The sequence below is a fragment of the Phalaenopsis equestris genome, unplaced genomic scaffold, assembly GCF_001263595.1.
Source record: "Phalaenopsis equestris unplaced genomic scaffold, ASM126359v1 Scaffold000511, whole genome shotgun sequence".
Classification (NCBI taxonomy): Eukaryota; Viridiplantae; Streptophyta; class Magnoliopsida; order Asparagales; family Orchidaceae; genus Phalaenopsis; species Phalaenopsis equestris.
The window spans coordinates 446,977-472,706 of NW_018164951.1; the positions used below are offsets into that span (position 1 = coordinate 446,977).

Sequence of the window (25,730 nt, forward strand, 5' to 3'; positions counted from 1 at the left end):
TTAATCTAGACAATTTAATAATGTTATCCTTTGATATATTTGTTTTTCCCAATATTTAAAAAAATTAAATATTTGGAGAAAATATTACGTATGGCATCTGCACGTCCGAACAACGGTATGGATGACTGTCGTGTGATTCACGGCAACATGACCTCATTCGGACCATTGTCCGGACATGCGGTCAACGTCCCGTTATATTTTTCTAGCATTTAGTCCTTCCTTTCCTTCCATACTGTGGTAGGAAGCCTCATAAAAGCTGAGTATTCATTTGACATCATGTTGATGATTGGGCTTGAATCTTCTTTAGTCATGAGGGCATATATTCATGTCAAATTGTACGATCCTGAAAAATGTGATATATCCTTTGAGAGGATGATATTCTAAACAAAGCTGAATCATTTTTAGGCATATTCCCAGATAAATTGGTTTGCATTATTAATATTGCCCCCATAGCACGTCAGAATTCACCATTATTCTGCTCTAATTTTGACATTGCTCACAATAGATGATGAATCAGGTATAAAGTAAAAAAATATTTGGCAAAAAATTACAAATATTAAAAAATAGTTTGTCATAGCTGTACCACTAAACTCTAAATTTTGGTATTTGTTTTGATATTAATTTTGTTTTTTTGTTTTTTTCTTTGTTTTTTTTAATATCTATTTAATGTATTTTTAATATATTTTTATTTTTTTTAAAAGAAAAATATATGCTTTTAAAAATATTCAAAATAACTTGTAGGTATTTTGAGTATTTTTAAAAATAATATCAAATATATCACGCATATTTTCTTTCAAATCAAAATATAGAAGAAATAAAATAAAAACAAAAAATAGAAAATAAAATAATAAAAGTAATTTCAAATAATCCCTTAGACTTCGAGGCCCGTTCGGCATCACCTTTCCTTTTTGGGTTTTTAGAAATATATTTGGTTGTTATAATTAAAAAAAGAAAAAATCAGTTTTTTTAAATATTCAGAACATCAAAAACAAAGATGTTTTTAATTTAAATTAAATTATAAAAAAAAAAAAAAAATCAAAAGTGGTCCTAAATAAACTGCTATTTTATGACAAAAGAATAAATCTTTCTTCGAGTTTGATATATTTATATATCGATCGAAAAAAGTAATTATGTTCAGCTCATTTACTTAACGTATAAAATAAATATAATTTATCAAACCAGCCAAACACGCGTTGTTGCCAAACAACTAAGCTTTATGACAGGCCTACAAATACCGCCTACTTTAATTTAATAAAAAACAAGTGCACAATCTTACTAATTCAATTATTATCTTACTGAAAAATATCCTCTTAAGAGAATAAAAGCCTCTACTAATTAAGACAAAAAAAATAAATAAAAAGATACAAACAAGAAAGTAGAAAATGTGACATGCTACAAACCGTGTTATACTGAAGAAAAAACTCAAGTATAATCGTGTTGTACTAAAAAAACACATGTATTATCTCTAAATCCGCAATAATGAGGACAAAATTCTCAGATATAATCGTGTTTTATATCATACTATAAACCCTTGCATTCAAATCATGTATTTTAAAATCAGTTTTGTCATCATCATAGTGGATTTAAGAATTATTTACATATTTTGTTCCATACAATACTGTTGTATCTAAGATTTTCTTAGTATAATCGTGTTTAATGCTATGCTATGAACTTTTTTTTTCGAATTTTTTTTTTAATTTTAGAATCATTTTTATCCTTTTGACAATAGATTTATATATTATTCGTATGTTTTTGTTCAGTACAATGTATTTGTGCATGAATTTTTCTTCAGTATAACCTTATTTTTATGTCATACTATGAATCCTTACATTCAAATCATATATTTTAGAACATTACAATTTAATAATACTGAACAAAATATGTCAATGATTCAATTTTAGATTATAAGCATAATATTTTTCATTCCCAAAAATTAAAGGTATTCATAATCCATCTTATGCGTATCCCGCCGCCCAATCCCCCAACGCACGCTCACAAACATGCCGTCGTCCCCACTGATCCACCTTTATCCCCTTTATAAACCCCTCCTCCTCCTCCCACACCAATCTCAGCAGAGAGCTTCGAAACAGAAAAATAACGGCGATGTTCCAAGCCAAGAAGGCCAGCAAGCTGAAGAAAGGGTGGCTGGTGGTGATCATCGGCGTCGACGGCGACGATGAAAATAGCGGCGATGGATGCCAGAGGTTCCCGATTCCCATAACCTATCTTCATCACCCACTCTTTCAACATCTCCTCGAGGCGGCGCACGACGCCTACGGCTACGAGATTAATGGCCCTCTGGCTGCCGTGCTCCGTCGATGAATTTCTTCGGCTGCGACGGCTTGTGGAGCGAGAATTCCAGACATGGCGGCGGTAGCTAAACCGTACATACATGCCAAGTAAATACTATGTACGTACTGTATTAGATATGTATTTAGATCTCTAATACCGTACATACACTCAACCCTTGTAATTTCCTTTCCTTCAAGTGTCCTTGCCGCCCTTCTGAGTTTGTGTGGAGGAATGGAGGGGAGTAGTTGAGAGGAGATGAGGACCCAATTTTCATTTAGGTGTGACATAAGTAAATTAATTTGGGTGTAAATGTAAATCTTGTCGCGTACATTAAAAGTACTGTCATTTTAATTTTATACAAGTGAAATATAGATTTTCATGTATAAATAAGGTGGTATCTATACATACATACCACCTTATTTATACATGAAAATCTGTATCACTTCTATAAAATTAAAATGACAGAACTTGGAAGTTAGATGCTATACATGTAAATCTTACTTGTATTTTGAGTCTTTTTGGTGCGAGGTTTTGATGTGAAGTGATGTGATGTGAAGTGTGTTTGAGTCGCATATTTATATAAATCAACTTTAGGCATGAGATAGATGCAATGAATTCAGAATGCTTGTGTCAGCTATGTCATGCAGGACGCAAAATTGGTGGTATTTAAAGGTTATCGTTAGATTTGCATCCGATTTTTTGCTTGATTTGTTCCGATGTTCAATTAGGGGTTGGTAATTTTATTTCCGTCTAATTTATGTTGAAATATTCTAACATTAATTATTTACTATGATTTCCACATCGTATTGGCGTCGAATTTGATTATATGTAACATACATCGGCATTTGCGTATGAAATATTAGACGATGAATATTAGCATCGGAATATTGTATAATTTGCTTTGCAAAATATCGTAGAACGACGAAATATTATTGTCGTTTTAACTTCGAAAATGGACGGAAATATAACTCAAACCTGTAACAAATAAAGAAAAATTACAATATCAGTTACATTTTCACAACCTGCACAAAAACACATTTCGCATCACATATAACATTAAACATAATCATATCATCTAACCAATGTGATTAATAAAAGAAAAATACTGTCACATGTTGTCCTAAATAAGAATAGTAAAGTTAATCCAAAAAATTCTATAACAAATATTTTATATAATGCTTACAAATAAAAGATGACAAAAAAAAAAAAACAAAAATCTCATCATCTCCATCCTCCTCCTCCTACACGGTTGTTATCAACTGCTTGCCTGACTATCTGTAAGGTCTCCACTATACTCGCTTATAGAGTCCTCGACTCTATGTTGGTCTTGTAGCATCTGCTCGTTCATTTTAGCCACCTACCTGGCAAAAGTCTCTTGTTATGGCTGTGAGGCGCTCTGAGAACTAAGAACGGGACCACGGGAAAGTTCAACCTCAAAGGCTATGCTCTTCGCTCTGAGGCCATAACACCCCCCGAATGCGCAGCGTAAACTTACTGCTACTACTATTGGCGTCAATCTGAGACTAAATGGCTAAGTGCCTCTCCCGGAGCTGCTCGAGCTCATCCTGCATAATGAAACCCTGTGTTTGATTGACACTTTCAACAGTTAGAGTTAAAATAAAATTTTAATTTAAGGTTTTTAACTTACAACATCCCGTCGGGAATATTTCAAGACCCACTGCATAGCCCCCGAGTGTTGATGAGTTTGGACATGCAGCTCTTAAACAGAGAAAGCATGCTCAACTCCTTAACCTGTAGCATACAAAAATGATTTATGCTAAAAAAAAATACTCCAAAAATTTAATTAATATTTAAATATCTACAAAAAAGTGCTCGTTATGGGGAATTGATCCGCCAATATAAAGCACTGGCCTCCTTCTTCACCCGGTTCGCTCGATTCATTTGTCTCCTCTCATAATCAGGAGAGGCCCAAGTTAATATCAACCGACCCCAGAGCTCCTCACAAATCCAAACAGGCCGCCCTGAATCTCGAAGATCCAATGGATCCAGTGGTGTTGCTCTAGGAGCTAGGTGAAGGACCTCTGCAATGTCAAAAAATAATATATGCCTTAGTATAAAAAGTAATAAAAGAAGGCAAATCTTATTCAAATTACATTATTTTACCTCAAACTCCTTAAACCACATGTCACTAGTGGCTACAATTATCGACTTCCACAACAAATAAGGCTCATCGTACCTGCTTCTGATAATCTCTATGATGCAGGTGACAAACAGCTTATGGGTAATGAATATGCTTAAGAAACAAATTAGTTATAAAAAAATATATAACACGAAGAATAATCATGATACACTGATAAAAATAACTTTAAAGATAAATTACTATTTATTATTTTTATTCTCACTATTGTTAATCATGCAAATAAAGTCGATGCATTTCAAGTTCTTAACAAAGAATGTTGAAATGAGTAATGCTTAGTTGGCTAAGGCTTAACGGAATATTCTATTATCATTTCTTAGTATAAATCCATATTTTTTTAAGAGAAACTACATTATTATAAGTAATTGAAAACTTTATTACATAGTACATAATTCTTATTTAACAACATACCTAACACCAAAATTTTACTATTTATTTATATAACAAATATAAATCCTTAAAATTTTATTAAGAATATCATTAATATTATTTTTTAAAAAGTGAAATGTTATATTTTTTATGCATATATTTCTATATGATTATAACATTAAGGACTTATATAAATCAATATCTTCATTGTGATTGGAGACAAAGTACCTAATTACTAAGCCCAGAGATTGCACTAATCTTAATCATCAATTATAACTCTTGGAATCTAAACAAATAATAAATAAATAAAAAAGATCAAATCTAGCCTTACAATAAAGTAGGGCACATGTTGAGACAGATTATTTAAATAATTAAGTAAGCTGATCATATATTGTATTGCCTTTCTCAATTATAGGTCATAACATTATATAAATTAAAGCAAGATCACCATCATTTTGGGCTTATAATGATTTAGTGGTGGTTGCACTTCCACTATCATTACGTTCCCTTTAATAAGTAATATATGTGTTTTAGAAGTGTGCTTTAGAGTTGCCTTGTTAAGTATAAAATTTAGCCATCATATAGGCTTTATATGATTCTTGTACTTTTATATCCTTTCAAGTGATTTGGAGCTATTAAGTCCAAAAGCTAATTTCATTAACTATTTTGAATAAAATTTAATCTTGAATTTTAAGATCGGCAACTACCACAAATCCATAACTAAATACTATCTCAAAATCCTAAATCATGTCACCATAAATACCTAAATGAAGGCTATCATAAAAGTCTACAATAGAGGCCATAAAAGTCTTCATTGTTAGTTAGTAATTAATGTTATAAGATAAATATCTTTCAAGTAATCATCATTTTGTATAACAACCACAAGAAGAAGCAATAAAGCAATGAGAGGATAAGATAAAAGAAGATAAAGGAGTATCATTCATGTAAAAAATAATTCTTTTTTATGCTTGCAAAGTTCAATTCTCATATTTGCAGTAGATGATTGTATTGTCATATATTTCTCTGAAAGCACATAGATTATATGATCTATGGGGTACTATTGAGTATAAGGAATAGTGAATATTTGATCTCTATGACATTTTAAAATATGTTTTTTACTTTTTTTTTTTGTCCATAAATTGTCTGAAAGAATCATTTTTTTAATTGCTTTCTGAATAGTTCAGAACTATTCAGATAAACCTTTATGTCAACATATTACTCAGCCCCACTATCCCTCATTTAACCCAATCTCAAATCAATTTAAGACCATCTTATAGGCTTCTCAACTAGGGAAGCAATAGTGGATAAAGAAGGAAAAAAGGCTGTTAGTATTGTGCAAAGATTTATTTTTATGTGCTAAAAAAACTCAAAGAAAGTTTAAAGTTTAATGATGAAGACAAATGTAAATTTGAATTGTACACCATGTTTAACACCAAATGCAGAGCAAATAGTTTATTTCACCAAGTTTCTTCCTGCACTTTCATCTATTTGAAATGTAGAATGAATATAAACAAATAAATGAAATCAGAAAAAAAAAAAAAAAAAAAAAACTTAACTTTGATTCACCAAATCATAAAACTCTATGAGAAGAAAATAATGCAATGATGTAGCAGTTTTAATGCACATAATTGACAATTTTGCATGTGTGGTGCATGTGTTTAGGTGTGTGAAAATAAATACTATAATAGTTCTAGTGCGCATAATTGACATTTATACATGCCATATTTTGCTTACATCATATCATATTAATTTTTCAAAGAATGACATGGCATGTATGACTTATAAGAAATTATATATGTATATATATATATATATGTATATCCGAAAAATTGAGCCCAAAAGATAATATGTGTGATTTGAAGTGTAACTAGAAATTAAACCCTCAACAACTATGTTGGAGGAAAGTGAGTGCACACACGCACATGTACATAAATGTACACACACGCGCACATGAATCTATGTATAAACTGAAAAATTACATAAACCTTCTTGAAAAACCTGCAAGAGGATGGATGTAATGGATTACCAAACGACAATCTACACTCAAAAGATCATACAATAAAATAAGTAGTAAAACCTACCCAAACAAAGAACTCTAAAAGCAGCAAGCTTTCTTCTCCATTGTTCTGCCTCCTTCATCCATGGAATTTCAGAAACAAACATTATAAATTATCAAAAAACATCAGAGTTATCAGAACATTCCTGCGCGCATTTCTTTTTTCCTTCTGAGATGAAATCAAAGATATCAACTTTCACTAATCACTGTTGATGAGGAAAATTAGCTTCGCCGCTCAGAAAAATGCTCTGCTACCATAGAAAACTCTGGATCCATCCTTCTTATTTGAATCCAATTTCTTGTTCCCTTTCTGGCTCTGGATCACATCTTCATCTTCCTCAGGCTTTGGGTTATCTAGATCCATTGGAAGCTTCATCTTTGCTAAAGACTCTGTGAATTGCTGCATGCTCTTCATATACATGTCCACTATTTGCTGCTTAATTGCACTCTGCTGAGCCTCTATGTTGATGTTCCCAAGCGGATACTTGAAAACAGAACCCAATTCTCCATCTTCGCCGTCGCCGCCGACGCCATCTTCCTCTTCCTTTGCTGAACCCTTTGTGCTTCCCTTACCAGATTTGGAAGTAGGAGTATCAGGAGAAGGCCCTTTGGAAGCAGAGCAGCTCACAGTGTTTAAAACTTGTCTGTCATCACTGATGCTTGTAATGGTTGAAGTACTGAACAGACCAGAATTTTGAAAGCTGTTTTCATCTGGAGACTCATTCGAATTCACAGTCATTTCGCAGTCCTCTATGGACTCCGACGATCCACCGAGATGAACAAAAGGAACAGGGGAGGCGCCGACTGAAAAGTACTCAGAAACCATCTGAAGATTCTCCTTATCCACATTGACTTCAGGAAACTCGATTCTCGCCGGATCAAGAATGACAAACTCCGAGCTTATGGAAGATGAATTGCTGATGCTGGATTCTAAACACGACTTTTCGTCAAATGAGAGGGTTAGCTGAACGGTGCCGGCTGGGGAGTGGAACAGGTCGGTGGAGGAAAGGGAGAAGTCCCGTGTCAGACGGCCGCCGCCGGATTCTGCGACGTCGGAGAGAGGGACGAGAGCGAAGCCGAGGAGCTGATCTTCGAGAAAGTTGCGCGCGCGGCTCAGCATCCATATCTCACACTTCAGAACTGCGGCCGCGGGGTTGGGGAGCTTGAGTTGGAGTTGGAGTCGCTCGTTAAACTGCGGATTCTTACCGCCGCCGTCGATGATGCGGGTGGAGACGGCGTCGTCGGGATTGCAGGTGAGGGAGAACTTGGCATATACATCTTGGTTTGCGTAGATGCAGATGTTATGAATGTTGCGTGCATGGTGGATGTATATGTCGAGCGCGCCGGCAGAGGAAACTCCGCCGCGGCCGTCGCTCTGTGATTCTAAGCAGAAACGAGGGGGCACTAACCCGCTCTTGAAGGGCTCCATTCTGAGAGAAGAAAGAGTTGTGTTAAAAGAAAAAGCTGCAATTTTTACAGTAGTTATGCCGAAAAGATACCTTCTTTCTTCTTCCTGATTCAGTCCGACCACCTGGTGATGAAGACTTGTTGGTGAGAGACGAAGGCTAGAGGAATCCTGGGAAAAATTTCTTCTTTCTTCTTCCTGATGCTCTTCGGCCACGCATGCTGATGAAATGTTTGGTGTCCGTTTCTGCAAATTTGTCACTTTTAGGAAGGGAAGGGATGGGGGGATGGTGGCGAGGGTGGTTGGATGACGGATGACTGTAGTGCTCCGCACTGAAGCTTGCGCGAGAGAGACGTGTCAGATCCACCAAAGAGGAAGAAAGGGTCCCGCGCGCGCGCGCACTGTCTTTGAAGTGGGGGCGATATGACTCTGTGGTGGTTGTTGCATCCACAAGGTATCTGTGAATGTTTTCAAAAGCATGATCTCATTTTTAAAATTAGAAAAAAAAAAGAAAAATTTAAATATATATCACATATTTTTAAATATTTAACATATCTATTGCCCAAAACTTAATATTTGTATTCTAACCCCCTAAGTATTATAAACTTATGCATAAAAAATATATATTTTATTTTTAAAAAGACAGCAATAATAATGTTTTTTTATATGTTGTTAAAAATTTAGGGTTTAGATGTTTGTAAATAAGAGTATCAAATTTGGCTTGATCATACTACAAATTATTCAAATTTGGCACAGGTTCGAGTTGTTCTATTCATATGTATGCTTGAATTTTTCGGAATGATCTAAATTCTAGCTTGAATTATGTTTTGTTTGTATAAACTAGCTAGATGTATATTAATGAGTTAATGAATAAGCATTAAAAGATTATGAGGTGATAATCATATTAAATATAATAATATAGTTATAAAAATGCAAACAATTCAATAAGCATAGTATTATTTTCCAACTATCCACACAAATTAAATAAGCAACAATAAAATAAGATAATATTAGGAATAAAAAAGATTTAAGGGTTGAAACAAGGACTTAAAAGAATGCATAGAATACTGCAAATTGTGAAGGTGAATGGTGTGTTGTAGGTGTACTGAGGGCTATTAGGTATTAGATGTTGGTCAAATAAGGAGAAGAAGATCTGTCTGAAATATATTTAGAAAATTTTCAAGGAAATAATAACTAGAATTTCAAATGTATTTTAAGTTGTCAAGTTTAAAATCTTATATCATAAACTACAAACATAAATTAAATAAAAGAAAAGTAGTTAAGTTGCCAAAATTCATTCCTATAATTTAAACAAAATGTTAAATAGTTGATGTAAATTGGTTCTAATGGATTTCTAATTCCAAATCAATAGTCAAATATTTAAAAACTTGGTTGAAACATATGATCTTGTGAGAACAACTTATTAATGGATCTGATTCAGTATTATTGAAGTTTTAGATTCAAAGTATTAGGCGAAATAACTTGACTTCTTATCAATTTTGCTGTAATATTCATCAATTCAAAATTTGACGATAACATCCTAAAAGCTTCTACATCTATCAGTGCTTGAACTTGGACGTGGTTAATAGCTAAACGGCTAGGTTGCTTACTCCAGCTCAACCTCCCATAAAAGTAACATGGCACATTATAGAATCACTTTTTTTGTGTATGTTTTAAATCCTTTAATTGTAATCAATTATACACCTTGTTGAGTATCCCTTAAATTTATGAATAGGGAGTCAATGCTAATGTTTAAGGACATGTTCGTATGTGTGAAGAAAAGAAAATATAAGCAACTTGACTCAAAAAACCCACCTACATACTCTTTTGATTATCTTCATGAACATTCAAATCCAAATAGCCTTTTTCTCTCAAAAACTCTTTCTTTTCCTCTCTCTCTCTCTCTCTCTCTCTCTCTCTCTCTCTCTTCTCTCACTGTTCTTATCTAGATTGTGTGAACTCACTAATAATTTTGGATTCAATACCAAATAATTGCAAATTCATTCATAGGAAAAGAAAAAAAACTTTAATAAGAAGTATTGATTCAAGAATTTCTTTATACATAATATCTTAAGGCTTAAGGTTTAACAAAGATATTCCTCATAATAAAAGTAAAATAGTGTATCCATCTTTCCTTTCACTAATTGAATTTTATATCCAAGACAACGCAATAATTAGATAAGTCATATTTAAGAAAAAAAAAGATGATAATTAAATATAAGACAATATAAACACAAATGATTTAAGTGGTTTGATGCTAAGGAACTTTCATTCACAAGAAGTAAATAGTGCAATATTTATTGTTAAACCACAATTCAAATTATAAGATTATAATCTTACTCAAATCAGGATAAAATGTCCTATGCCTAATTATCCATAGAACATTTTGATTGAAAAATCAATATAATGGAAGCATGGAGAATTCTATTTCTTCATAATTTGAAATGAAACCTATAGCAAACCCTTGCTTTCGATGGTTCCTAAAGATCTTAATTTGAACTAGAATCTCCATTTAAAAGAAAAAAAAAAGCTTAGCATAACTTATTACAAACTTCCTTCTTGATCTCAATCTCCATTTCATGTTCTTGTTGTCCTATTTGATCTCCCTAAGATCACTGGAAGAATTGAAACCCTTAGATTGCCTCTTTTGCTCATGTCATTAGATCATCATCTTTTATTTTTCCTTGAATCTCCCGACAACTCTAGATCATGATCCCTCCTAATATTATTAGGTTGCACATATATAAGCCAATTTGATCCTTATAGAAAAATTAATAGAAAAGAAGCAACTCAAATAGCCAAACTAAGAAACTGAGTGAGAAATAAGCAACATCTAAGGTAATAAAAATTAATAAACAACAAATCAATATAAAAGAGAACCGCTGCACATTCAATAACATAACACTTTCTAAATACATATATTTGAGAAGATGCATCGAAGGCTAAAATGGAGCATTTCATAGACTATGCTCCCGACACATTTGTTGTATTCTACTCCTAATACTTGGATATTGAACATAACTCTAACAACATGCCCGCTTAAATGAAACTATTGTGACCTCAAGTGACCATATAGTGAGATTAAAGGTGACATGTGTGCTAAATGATTTGTAAAAAATGAAAGGGAAATAGCATAAAAGGAATACATAAGAAAGTATGACGTGAGTTATATGCTTGGAGGAGCCTAACGTGTGTACTGCAAACATTCGGAAACTCCGAGAAAATTTTAAGTCCGGAGTTCGGACGCAGCTCTGTCCCGTTATATCACGTCCGTTATTCGGACACAGCTCTACGTCTGGACTTTCGACACAGAGGCAATGGAAGATTATTAACTAAAATAAATAAAGCATTTTTTTTAAAACTGTGGGAGGGCACAAAAAACATTATTTTTCAAATAAGAATATTCTTAACCTTTGCCTGCGGATTCAATTACACACACTATCTGGCATTTGAGGTTTTGTGGATGGTATAAGCTCCACGACGGCGAGGACTGTTGGAGCTACAATGTTGATCACTTATTTAATTTAATTTAATTTAATTTAATGAGGATAATTAAGATATTTTATATATATGTGTGCATTATTTATTTGATCCATATGCTACTTTTTTTCTTAATCTATTTTTATAACAGTTTCAGAAAGCATCAAATCTTAATCTTATATTTTAAAAGAGCATTTATGTACTTACCACCTAATTCCTATGTTTTTATATATGGCAGAACCAGGCTAATGTGGGTGGGGGGGTTAAGGCAACGAAAGACGAAGTGGTCTATCATAAGGGGCAACATTGAAGTTTTAAAATGTGAAATGATCAAGTTGATTTCTCATATAAGTAAAAATCTGAATTTGAGGGGACTCATTGCCCCCTGGACCCTTTCTGAGTCCGATTTTGCTAACATTTAAAATTTCTTTTTTTACATTTATACCAAAAAAAAAAAATTGATATAACGTAAATAAATTGCCATTTTAATTTTAAAATAATGAAATATATTTCTTCATGTATATAGAAGGTGGCATGTATATATATATATATGAAAAATAAATTTTAGGTGTTCAGTTTGTAAATAGATAGGAATTGAGTGGTATTATGTAATTCTTCCTAATTTTCAAATTACAAATGTTTTTTTTATGATGAGGATTGAGGAATGGGTGGTGATGGACGACCAGTGCCGATATGACGGCGTTAATGACGCAAAGATTACAGCTTTTGTATTTCTCCGGTGGGACCTTAACGGAAGATTGGGTCAGCCAATGTCGGAAAAATTGGATAAAAATAAAATCCAAGAAATGGCCAATGATGAGCTCTTAATAGTTAGGAAAATCCTGAGGGAGAGAAAGAAAGAAAATAACAAAGGAAAATCCATTATTTATTAAGTACAAAATAAATTAATTAGTATATATGTTGGATCCCAATTTGTTCGGTAAAATGTGCCCAAGAAATAGAGCTCTGGATCGAGAGAAGAAGAGTGAGGAGAAAGAGAGGGAGAGAGAGAACAGGAAGACTTTTCACTGGCGGGGGGAAATGAATGTTTTCAGGTTCTTTGACCTCTTTTATTCCACATGAGGATTGAGAGCCTCCCTTTTACATATTATAACCTCTCGTATTTATGGAAAGAGGAGATAGATGAATTAAATAAAAGTACACTTACTTCAAGGAGGGCAATACATGTGTATTTAAGCCCGCTGATCTTGAGCCGTCCGATCGCCTTGAGATTTATGATGACAAGGCAACCTTTTTTGTATAGTGTTATCTAACTATTTGTTTATACTTTTTGTGTATTATCATACCTAAAGATGATGAATATTTTATCTTTCATACACATTTTCTCATGAGTGTTGGTATTGAAGGAGAGAGGTTTAGGTGGCATGCACATAAAATCTTTTTTAGTTAACAACTGTTCAGATGGGGGTCGTCCGATGCTTGAGATGAGCGGTTGGTTGAGGAAACTAGCCGGCTGACTAAGGATCAGTTTGTCAAAGAGATGATTGGTTGTTGTTTTGCACGGCTAAATGAGACCAACTGTCTAAAGCTTGACGGTAATGATACTTCTCAAATGGTAGGTGTTCGGTTGTGCAGATGTCGGTTGACTGAGATAAAGTGAGTTGGCGAGCTGAATGAGGCCTGCCTGCCGATGCTTGAGTGGGCCAACAACTGATGGGCAATTGAAGTGAGGCGGCTGGCCAAATAAGGCTTGCCGAATGAGGCTGGTTGAAGAAAGTAAACAGATGGTCCACTGACTGAATACCAGCCGAGTGTCACATGCGGGGGGAATGTCGGTGGGGGCTTGGTCTTCTGCTTGTGCAAATCAGTTTGCGACATAACGTCATTTTTTTAACATCATTTTTCAACTATACAATATATATTGAATGTTGAGTGTAAGGAAATTAAGGGCAATAAAGGGAGTTTGTGTCCTAACTCTAATTAAGGATTACACATCCCTATAAATTAATGAAAAGAGCATGCAAAATAAGAGCACTTATTAGTCTCTTGCGATTGTGGCATACATAGTAGAGAGCCATAATAGTGGTTAATGATGATGTTTGGATTGAGATGATTGGATGATCATGATGAAAATATAATAATTAGATGACACGCCAGGTATTAATTAGAAGATGATGATTAGATAATGATGATCATACAACAACAATTAAGAGATGATGGTCTGATGCAGCTGTCAGGTGATGATAGTTGAATGAGGACACTCAAGTAATGATAGTCAAATGATGGTGGTTGCTTGTTAGTAGTTAAATGATAGTGTTTGTTGATAATAGTTGTTATTGTTGATTGTTGGATGAAGTTCGAAAGTTATTTGGATGGTTGGACGATGGCAATCATAATTTAACAATTAGATGTTGCGTGAGATAGTAGTAGGAAGATGATTATTAGATAATGATAATCAAATAATAATAATCAGAAGATGATGATAATTCAAATAGGACATAACTGAGAAAAGAAATTCATGTAACTGATCCTACTTAGTAACATATAAATTTATTGTTATATAAAATTCCCATCACATTTAAAAGCCGCAGAACCGACTTAGGGCACGATTTATATAAAGTTCGAGTATATTTGCTTGCCCAAGGCCAGACTACGTACAAAATTTGCGTAGAAATATCGAAGCTACCATTTTCCGGTATTCTCTTTTCTTTCTCTCTCATCACTCTCGGTCGTCCTCTTTGTACTGGTGTACACTTTATCTCCCCCCGCCCCGCTTCCGTTCGTCGCTCCCACCGTCCCCCTTCCGTTCGTCGCTCCCCCGGCAGCTTTCGATCATCCCGTCCTGTCCCATCTAAGCGTAGACCATGGAGGCTGAGGTGGGAAGTGATATAAGCGCCGATTTTGGGAAGCTGGTAATTATTCTTCCTTCGATCTATGTTTCAAGCACGTTCTTCTTGTTTCCGTGCTGAGAGATTTTAATTTTTGGGGGTTTTGAAATTTTTTAGTGCGGATCTGATTGTTTCTGATGTGTTTGCCCTATGCCGCTTTGTTTGATTAGGTCGCGGGGGAGCGGGAAGATTTTAGGTGGACGAATTCGGGGGGTTTGGTTGAAGGTGATGTAGTCTGCGCCATCTGTTTGGAGAAGGTATTGATCCAGGAGACCGCTCTTGTAAAAGGTTGCGAGCACGCTTACTGGTTTGTTTTTTTTTCTTCTCATTTTAGGGTTTCTGCCATTTTACTTCATTTATTTTTTTTCTGGGGTTTTCTGTTTGCAGCAAGTTTTGATGCGTACACGAGTGTAGGAAGAGCAAGTTAATTAGTTTTTTATGATGCTTTTTTGGTATAAGAAGTGATGACAAATGCCAAATTTTTCCTAACATTGCCTTAGAAGCGGTGTAAGCGGGAGAATTTAAGCAAATTTTTTGTGCTTGAGCACCATTATACAATTGGGTTTTGTTATCTTAAAATCAATTCTAAATTAGACTAGCTTTATGTTGGTCACCGGTTAAAAGTTGTCACTGAATATTAGGTAGTCATTATCATGACACATTTAGTTTGTTAACCCCCCTACTGTATAATTCTTAGCATTATTATTGATGTGTGCCGGGAGATTCGTGACAATAGAGTGGTTATTTAGTGTTTTTAGCATTGCATGAAAATTCAGCACACCCTAAGGTACTTAGTATGACAGACAGAGACATTCGAAGTTTTTATATGGAAAACCCTGAAAAATATAAATAATCATGAGGCCTAGCTGAGTTGAAATAATAATTTGAGTTAGTGAAGGTGAAATTACAAAGTTGATGTACAATAGTATTTAAGTAATAATAGTGGTAATGGGTCGTGAAGGTCGTAGTTGATTGCTATGGAGATAGTAGTCTGTCGTAAATGTTGTAGATTGTAGTTGTAACGCCATATATTTGTAGAGGTCATAGTTAAAAGTTATGGTTGCAGTTGACCATGTGGACTGTTGATGCTTTCAGAGCATCAGTTGGTCACAAAGGTTGTAGTAGGGAGTTGTGGGAGTTGCGAGTTGGGTAGGTCATAGTTGGTCACATAGGTCATAGTTGGAAGTTATAACACTTATAGGCTGCATAGGTCATAGTTGGGAGTTGCGTGAGCTGTGATAATGTTCGAATCCGTAGAGACTAGAGTTGAGAGCTGCATGACTGTGAAAACGTTCTTAGGCCACAGAAGTTGAAGTTGGGAGTTGCATGAGTTGTGAACTACATAAGCTGTAGTTGGTCACGTAGGCTGTACTGGTGGGCTGCAATGAGAGAGCTTCAGAAGTTCGAAGGAAGTCGGTGTATCTTGGAGTGCATTGTTACGTTAATTTTGGGATGCATCACTGCATCGTATGTGGAGTGTGTCGTTGCACTGTATGTGAAACATGTTGTCGCATCATATCCAGGGTGCATTGTTACATTATCTTTGAGGTATGTCACTATTTTGGGATGCTTCGTTGCACCGTATGTGGAGTGTGTCGTTGCACTGTATGTGAAACATGTTGTCGCACCATATCCGGGGTGCATTGTTACATCATCTTCGAGGTACAACACTATATTGACCTCGGGGTGCGTCCTTGCACCGATCCGTAGGGTGATTCGTTAATCCGCAATGTACACCGAGATTTTGCAAGGGACTTCGGAGCAACAAACAGGGGGTACCCCACGGTGTCGACGTCGATCGACTAGCGATGGTTAACAACGGTCTACAGTTGGGTGACATTCGTTGGACCTTCGGTGTGTAGCACTATACCACAGCTCCTCCTCCAAGTCCCGAGCTTATTACTGTTCAAGGACTTGGCCCTCTTTAATGAATGTTGTAGGGCTCTATTTACCAAGTAGAAGTGTCTCCTGAAAAATAAAGAAAGAATCTGGATCGCTCCATTGGACCACCAATAGAGATTCCATTGATTAAACGTTTTATGGACATTTGAATACCTTAACTGTGTCAAAATTGAGTGTTCTTGGGATTTCTGAATTATTTCTCATCAAGATGCTTGATTTGACTATAAAATTATAAGATTTGTAATATGTTTGACGTTTCAATTGAGCGCTAGAAGCTTTCAAAAATAATTTAAGGGCTCGATATGGGCTTGATTTGAATTAGATTGTCATTGCATTCATCTTGTTGAGCCGGTCAGGTTGACTGTATGTTTCCCTAAATTGAAGTTTTGGATGATTTTTAATTAAACTTTAAACGTTTCTTGCTAAAAAATTTTATCGAGATTCATGCCACCTCTCGAGATCCTTGCCAGATGAAGAAAATTTGTTGATGCCGTATCAACTATCAAAGCGCTCTTTTCTTCAACTCAATGGCAGTGATGGCTTTCTGTAAGGTCATCCCCGTGAGAATGCCTTCCATGGCTAATTGGCTAATCCCTATGTTTCATCAACACAGGCTACTTTACTAGTGTGTGTAAGCTTTATAAAGCCATATATGGCTTCAACCAAGCAGCTCACAACTAGTATTTAAAGTTACAAAACTTTCTTAATGCTTATGGTTTCATTAAATCTCTATTTTATGCATTTCTCTTCATACTCAACATTGGTGGTACACATATCTATCTTTTTGTTTGTGCTGATGACATCATTAGCAATTTATCATAGTTAATCTTGACATTGTCTTGTAACATTTTTTCACCCTTTTTATCCAGTGATTCTCTATCATGGTTTTTGTAACATTGCATTATTTTTTTGGTGGTGGAACACTTGAATTTTATAAAGCCATATATGGCTTCAACCAAACCGTTCACAACTAGTATTTAAAGTTACAAAACTTTCTTATTGCTTATGGTTTCACTAACTCTCTAGTTTATGCATTTCTCTTCATGCTCAACATTGGTGGTACACTTATCCATCTTTTTGTTTGTGCTGATTACCTCATTATCAATTTATCATAGTTAATTTTGACGTTGTCTTGTAACATTTTATCACTCTTTTTATCCAGTGATTCTCTATCATGGTTTTTGGAACATTGCATTATTTTTTTTGGTGGCGGAACACATGAATTTCATCATGGTTTTGATTTATACTTATCTCCTTTCTAGCACTAAGATAATAGGTGTCATCTATATATTGTCAGCTTGTGCAAACATATTCCAAATATATAAACAAATACACACATATATTTACAATGTCTTAAAGAAATAAGCAAACAATTATTCAGACCTCTAAGTGTATAAGGCTCATTGTCTATATGTTATCAGCGTTTAGATTAATTTAAGAATTCCATAATTTAACTTTTTTCTATAGGATACAATATGATTGTGTGGAATTATGGATTTGTTGGCGAAAAAAGGAAATCCTAAAAATAGTTTGATTAATAAACCATGTATTTTTTTTTCTTTTGCAATGTAGATACACTCAACTGTGTTGGAATAAAACTAATGAGAACTGGAGTTCTATTGTGGTTGGAAGTCAGAGCTCTTTCATTCCTACAGTGTGGGTATTAATTGGTAATTAGACAAATGATTCAAGAAAAACAGGAGAAAAAGAGATATGATTAAGAATGTAAAAGATTTATGATTCGCCTTCAATAATCTGCACTTAAAGTGGCATTTTTTTATTTCTTTTGCTAAACATTGATTTAGTTCTGACTAGTTTTATGGTGCCCCCTAATTTGTCTGCACAATTCTCAAGAAAATTGCATTTTAATTGTTTATTTATTTTGGGAACGAGCGTTGCTCTGTAAAAATTTGTTATTCCTATGTGGTATCTCTCAGTTTCTCTAAGTTTATGACTGATCAGATATATCCCTAAGCATTGTAAGTATATTAATGCGCAAGAAATAGACAAGCGTGCAGTGTTTATGAGAGGGAAATGTACATACATACCACACAATTCTTTTATATTTACATATATTTACATACCTAAAACCTAAACTTTCATATTTACATTTATAATACTTTGGTGTGCTAAAACTATGCATGAAAAGGTGCATTTAACTTCTTAAAAGTAGATGATAGTGATGTTTTTCATGTGATATTAAAGACTTGAGTGCTATGTATGTAAATATTAAAGTTTGGGTGTTAGATATGTAAATACACAAGGACTGTGTGGTCTGTATATAAATGCCCCTTTATAAAAAAGATCCTTCTTGAAACATTCTCTTAAAGTTGTGGCATGAAGAAGTAAATAATTTACATTTGTTTAGCAACAGGATTTAGTTTGACCTTATGGAGGAATGAAGAGGATTTACAAGATTTGATCTTTTATTCCTGTCTTATAATCTCTTATTTTAGGTTTGTATGATGCCATTAAGTGCTAGACTTATAATATGGTTGATACAATCCTTTTGAAGAACAGCAATTTGAAGATTTTAAATGGATATATATATATATAAAATAGTTTAGACTTTGTATACTTAATTCTCAGTTTTGTGAGACTGGATGTGATTTAATATACCGCTTTTCTATTCTTGTGAAGTACATCGTTAGAACATATTGGGCGCATCTTCTGATTTTCGGCACTAGATAATTCTTATCATCATAAAGTAGAAGAAATATTAGTTTTTATTAATTGAATTACTTTATTATTTGGGAAATTTGCATACATACCACACAATTCTTATATATTTACATATCTAACACCTAAAGTTTGATATTTACACTTTTAACACCTTCGTGTCATAAACCTATGCATGAGAAGGTGTAGTTCACCTTTAAAAATGTTCTGCTTGGGTTTATTTTTGACGTGGTGTTAAAGATTTGATTGGTATGCATGTAAATATGAATGTTTAAGTTTTAGATTTGTAAATACGCTAGAAATGTGCTGGTATGCAACTATGTATGTAAATGCTCCTTATTATTTTTATCCTTGTCGTTGAACAGTTTGACATGTATCCTAAGATGGGCAACCTACAAGGAGAATCATTCGTGTCCCCAATGCAAGCTTCCATTTGATTTCTTGAACGTCCATCGTTCTCTTGATGGCTGGTACTGCTGTCACTTGTTTCTTTTTTTTTGCTTCAGATTGATTGATTATTCATCATCAACCTCTGATCTTCTTCCCGGATACAGTATCCATGATTACATGTTTGAAGAAAGTGTCTGCCTTCTTCTTAGAGCCACCTGGTTCATTCCTCTTGCCATAGAAGCTCAAGAAAATAATTGCGAAGAGGAAGAAGACCTGTCTTCTTACTACTATGATGTACAGATTGAAGATGAAGAAGATGATGGAGAAGATGAGGCTTATTTTACCGGAGGTTCATCCAGAATCCGAATTGGCAATAGGAGGTGGGGAGACAATGGTTTTGTGAGGGATGGACGGAAGGAAGCGAGGCCGGTGAACCGGCAAGCACCGGAGGAGTTTGAAGCTGGTCCGTCTCGCCGGCCAAAGATGAAAGAAGTTGCCAGTAAAGCTCCGCCGCCTGGCCGACGGGCTAAGAGAGCTCTGCGGAGAGAAGCTGAAGATAAGGCTGCTGCTACCAAACACCAGCAACATCTTCAGAGGTTAGGGCTAAAGTAATACTTTACATGTAGGGGATTGTTTGGCTGCCTAATCTCCCACTGTACAGTATATCAACCTTGTTGAATAAATCTATTATGTAATTTCTTTTTACTATTATATAGTTAAAAGAAAGAAATTAGTTGTAATATTTCAGTTCCTGTGAATCAGCTTAAACATTTTGTATTTATTTATGTTACATTAGGCAGTTACTTAAATTTTATTGTGTGATATTTTGAAGACGGATTATAATCTAAATGGGATTCTGGATATCCTGTTCTTACTGAAAGGGGCATTTACATCCATAGCACACAACCTTTATGTATTTATATATCTCACACCTATACTTTTATATTTATACCGCACATAAATCTTTAATATCACATCAAAATTATCACCTTTTTCATGCATAGATTTAAAGCACGAAAGGGCTGTGTATCTAAATATGAGGTGTGGGATGTATAAATACATAAGAATTGTGTCTACGCATGCAAATTGCCCTTATTGAAAGTGACTACAGTGTATAATCTGTGTGATGGGATTGCTTATTTATTGTTGACAGGTTTTTATTTTACTGTCTAGTATCATACATATCTCACAATTTTCAAGCATTTATGTATCTGACACTTAGTATTTACATTCAATATCAGCTCTCGTGAGCTTGAGCCAAAATATCTATACTCTTAATGCTGGAGTTTATTGGCGTTGATGGGATTTTTGTTGGAGATGGCATCGATAGAATTCAATGAGAAGAGCAGAGCACGTCTAAGATAACAAGTTGCTGAACTGTTGAGCTCATTTAAGTTTTCAAGTTTTCAAGTTTTCATGATTAGAGGTTGCTCAATCTGGTTTATTTTTAAATGTAAATCTTTTTTTTTTTTTATGGGAAAACTTGCATGTATACCGCATAATTCTTATACATTCATATATCTAATATCTAAATATATTTATAATATTTTGGTTTGATAAATTTATATATTAAAAGGTCAAGCTCCTATGTCACGGTTAGGGCTGTCCAAAAAGCTTGCTGTTCGCAAATAGGTCTTGTTTGACTCGTTACGTAGCCCATATTTGATTTTTTCATTAAGTGATTTGAACACGAATAAATTTTTTAAGCTTGAATTATAAACGAGTCAAATATGAATAACTCACTGTTTGATCGTGCCGGCTCGTTTTAACTCAAAATATGGAAATTATATATATATTATTTATATAATAATTTATTATTTATATTTATATCTAAATTTAAATTATCATAGCTCATGTGTTCACGTGTTTTTGAGTCTTCTATTGCACAAAAATGATGTATGTTCAAATCTCACACCTACATCTTCTTTATACAAAAATTAAATTAGCCAATTTTGAGTCGAAGGCAAACAAGAAGGTAACAACTTAGCTGCACACAAACACGCTTATCACGAGCAATTTCCAACACAAGCCATTTTCGATAAGAACAAGTCAAACGGGAGATTTCTTTCTGTCTAAACTAACAAGAATAGTTAAAATAATGCTAATGCCGCTACTTTATGAACTCATGTGCTTGCTGCTTTTGTTATTATCATTTCTTATTTGGCATTATACATATCAATGGTCTTTTATAAGTTTTTTATTTTTATTTTTATTTATTTTCAACTCAGCGCATGCATGTAAAGTAATATTTTATGAGAAAAATTATTTACATATTAACAAAGTTTATATTTGCATGCGTAACATCTTCGTGTTGCGAACATATACATGAAAGTATGCATTTCACTTTTAAAAAGATATTAGCAGTCGTATTGGTGCTCTGATGTTTAATACACGAATGATATGTATGTAAAAATGAATGTTCGGGCGTTAGAATTGTTTGATGTTTATGTAAATCCCGCGAGATATTTGTGATGTGATGTTAAAGATAAAAGTGATACATATGTTAGTATGAATGTTTAGGTGTTAGATATATGAATACATAAAATTGCGTGGTATGTATATAAATACCTAAAAAATAAGTACATACCTTCTAATAATACTAAAAAAAATTTTGGATAAAAAAAGGGAAGATTTACATACATACCACTCAATTCATGCGTATTTACATGTCTAATGCCAAAAAATTAATTTTTACATACAGACCACTTTCGCAATACATGAAAATGTGTATTATATTTTTAAAAAATTAAAATGCTGATATCTTTGAGTGATATAAATGTGAAAAACAAAGTTTATGTGTTAGATAAAGATGATACATACCACATAAATCTTATACATTTACATATCAGACACCCAAATTTTGATATTTACAATTCTAACGCATTGGTATTATAAATCTATGAATAATGAATGTTTATATGTTAGACATTTATGTGCATGAGAATTGTGTGTTATGTATGTTAATGCCCCCAAACAAAACTTAAAAGTGCTTGATTCAAAATTCATTGCAACTTCATCATATTCATAATTTCACACCCAGCATACTAAAAATTAATATTGCCATTAAAATTCTAATAATTACTCCATTATTTTCTTAAGCATATGATTAAATTGTTCATCTATCAAGATGAATTTTGTTCCCACTGCTGCCTATTTTCTTCACAAGTAGCTTCCTAGCAAAGTCCTCCTATTATGATCACAATTAAATTGTGTCATGGTGCATTGCTTTTCGTGAACACTACTTATTCTTATTCTTTATGATAATGTTTCATGATTTGCATTGATCATGTCAAATCCTTTTTTTGGGATCCATCTATTGTAGAAGAAGCAAAATGCAATCGAGAAATTTTGGATGCATAAACTCAAGCTCGACACATTTGTTAAAATGCAAGCTCAAGCTCAGCTCGCAATGCTGACAATCAACTTGCGGTCGGAGCTCACCAGAGAAGCTAAAGGAACAATGACATGATAGAATGAGAAGACATCGTCGTGATCAATGACTCGCTAGAGAGCATATCTCACGAGCCAACGAGCCGTGTCGATTCACGACATGCTGAGGTCTAGCTCGAGCTCACAGCCTAATAAGCTTGACTCGCAAGTTTGTTAACAAGTCTAACTCGAGGAATCAAGCTCACTTACACTTCTACCCTATTTCATTTATCATGAACTCATTTAACGGAGTATTTTCTACCCTTCACTTGTACAATTTCCCATCCAACTACTCCAAAATAACACAAATTAAAAATTCATAGATACATCCCCTAAAATACTTAGCTTAAGGCATTATGTTTCCATATTTAGAAAAGTCTACAAAAGCATTATTGGCAAAAGTTATCCATCCTCACCCTTGCTGACAAATTATGTAAATATAATATTTGTAGCAAGCTATACAAACATACCAAAAACTTGTAAAATGCATTTCACTTCATGTATCAAAACATTTGAATATTATTTAACATGTGATCTTAAGGAAGCAATGTAAAACTTATATTGTTTTGAACATAGTTGAATTGTTTCCATATATATTTGTTTTATCATGTAATTTACATTGATACCTCACAACTTTTATGTATTTACATAACTACCTCCTAAATTTTCATATTTACATTCTTAGCAATAAGATTTTTAACACCTCGTTGAAGATGTTACTATTTGTGACTTTTTGAAGTAATGTACATTTTTTCTCGCACATGTTTATGACATTAAGGTGTTAATGAATTTAAATATCAAGTTTCAGATGTTAGACGTGTAAATTCATAAGAATTGTGCGGTAAGTATGTAAATTTCCTTATATTATTTTATTTACAAGAAAAATATTTTAGGCATAAGTAATTTCAACCAGTCTTTTCAATCCAATATCTAAGTATAATATGCATGGGCTTGATGATCTACTGATGCCTCTTTCATCTTTTATTAATAATTAATCGGCCATTTACATAAATACCAGACAAATCATATGTATTTACATATCTAACTACTAAACTTCTATATTTAGGGTCAGGGGCAACTGCAGCTAATTCATCTTATCCTGATAATCTGGTGATAAGCAGCTGCCTGATAATCAGGTGATAAACAAATGATCCAGATAAGATGTCTGACGGTTTAGTTTGTGCGTTTAGAGAATAGTTGATTCTGTAAAAATTATCAATCTGCCCCTGTTCTGGAGAAGCTGCAGTTGTTTGGCTTGTGCGTTTTGTAAACAGCTTATTTGCGTCCAAATATTTAACAAAACATCAAAATTACCTTCATATGCATATATTTATAAACCTTGAGTCTTATAAACATAAATATTAAAGTTTAGGTTGTAAATACAAACGAATTGTGTGGTATGTATGTAAAATTCGCTTAACTAATTACTTGGGACTCGCTTTGCAGCCCCAATTTTCATTCTAGTAAATGACTTAGATTAAATCCCAAACGAATCCTTAAGACCTTTAATTTAGTCCCTCAACTAAACAAAAATGATTCAAAAATGTCTATCATGTAAAAATTGTACTACCAAATTAATCCCCATTTAACTTTAATTAAATAAATTTTTATAATATTTTATAATAAAAATAATTAGAAAAAAAAAACAATTTATAAGCTAAGAAACCAAAAGAGCTTCCAAAAAAAAAAGAGGTTAATGATGATAAGGATTTTAAAACTATTATTTGCCCCACATGATAAGTATACATCAATAAATAAATAGTCATTAAATGAAAAGATAAGTATGGGTCTCTTCACTGGGGGACATAATACATCCCCCATTCATTTTTGTGTTGGCCGAAAGGCTCATATTTTGATGAGCTAAATGATTACCAGCTTACATTAGCCATAAAAATACATTTTTTTTATGGATAATATATTTGTTAGTTTGAAATTTTATTTATTTATTTATTTATGTGCTTGTTTGTGAAGAAATTGATAGAAAAAAGTGTTTTTTATTTATATCATATGTCTACATATATATATAATAAACATATTTCAATACATTGACCAATATGACATGTTAACAAGAGCCAAATATAATAGGAGAATGTAGGCAAACACTATCTTATTTATGGTATATTTCATAAAATCTGATATTTAAATATATTAAATTAAATTAATGCTAATAAGATAAAAAAATAAACATAAATTTTCTTATATAATATATAATTTCGTATAAATTGACATTACACTATAAGTATTTACTCATATTAGAGCAAATTAATATAGTACTTTCTGATAAAAATATAATTTGATACTAATCTAAAATTAAAAATAAAATTAGGCTCATTAATTTTTTTTCTTGAATTAAGAGATACGCCTTTCTATAATTTTAAACCATGCAAAACAAAAACCTTGGAGTTTGAAATTCATGGAAGGGATTATTAATCACATATATACATTATATGTAAGCAAAAAGGACATGGTGGGGACATTTGCTCCCTACAATAACAACAAAACAAGGTGAGTGTTTGTTGCATGTTGTCTCCTCTTCCAACTTAAGGCAATTAACACATCAAAACCCACTATATCAACCTTGGCAGGCCCACTTGATGTTGCTGGCCATGGCTTCCCATCACCCCAATTGCCCTTCCTAGCTATCCTATGAAAAATCCTCCATATGTTTATTACTAAATTATCCTTCCTTTTTAATGATATATATATATATATATATATATA

At 33.5% G+C, this 25,730-nt stretch overlaps 2 protein-coding genes across 2 annotated transcripts; one reads left to right on the forward strand and one right to left on the reverse strand.

Annotated features, from left to right (window-relative positions):
- Positions 1-6,659: 6,659 nt before the first annotated feature.
- Positions 6,660-8,757, reverse strand: LOC110028312. Its single transcript, XM_020730103.1, has 2 exons — positions 8,375-8,757; positions 6,660-8,305 (listed from the first exon to the last, which is right to left on the reverse strand). The coding sequence occupies exon 2, from the start codon at positions 8,302-8,304 to the stop codon at positions 7,111-7,113; it is 1,194 nt and encodes a 397-aa protein (XP_020585762.1). The 5' UTR covers position 8,305; positions 8,375-8,757; the 3' UTR covers positions 6,660-7,110.
- A 5,603-nt stretch (positions 8,758-14,360) lies between these two features.
- Positions 14,361-20,331, forward strand: LOC110028471. Its single transcript, XM_020730329.1, has 4 exons — positions 14,361-14,633; positions 14,780-14,916; positions 19,556-19,660; positions 19,745-20,331. The coding sequence occupies exons 1-4, from the start codon at positions 14,586-14,588 to the stop codon at positions 20,190-20,192; spliced, it is 738 nt and encodes a 245-aa protein (XP_020585988.1). The 5' UTR covers positions 14,361-14,585; the 3' UTR covers positions 20,193-20,331.
- Positions 20,332-25,730: the final 5,399 nt, after the last annotated feature.

What these genes read in the sequence shown, in the direction of transcription:
- LOC110028312 (XM_020730103.1), bottom strand. Translation starts at nt 8,304, where the DNA reads ATGGAGCCCTTCAAGAGCGGGTTAGTGCCCCCTCGTTTCTGCTTAGAA.
- LOC110028471 (XM_020730329.1), top strand. Translation starts at nt 14,586, where the DNA reads ATGGAGGCTGAGGTGGGAAGTGATATAAGCGCCGATTTTGGGAAGCTG. An exon ending in GCGCCGATTTTGGGAAGCTG is followed by an intron (nt 14,634 to 14,779) that starts GTAATTATTCTT and finishes TTGTTTGATTAG; the next exon opens with GTCGCGGGGGAGCGGGAAGA. An exon ending in GGTTGCGAGCACGCTTACTG is followed by an intron (nt 14,917 to 19,555) that starts GTTTGTTTTTTT and finishes GTCGTTGAACAG; the next exon opens with TTTGACATGTATCCTAAGAT.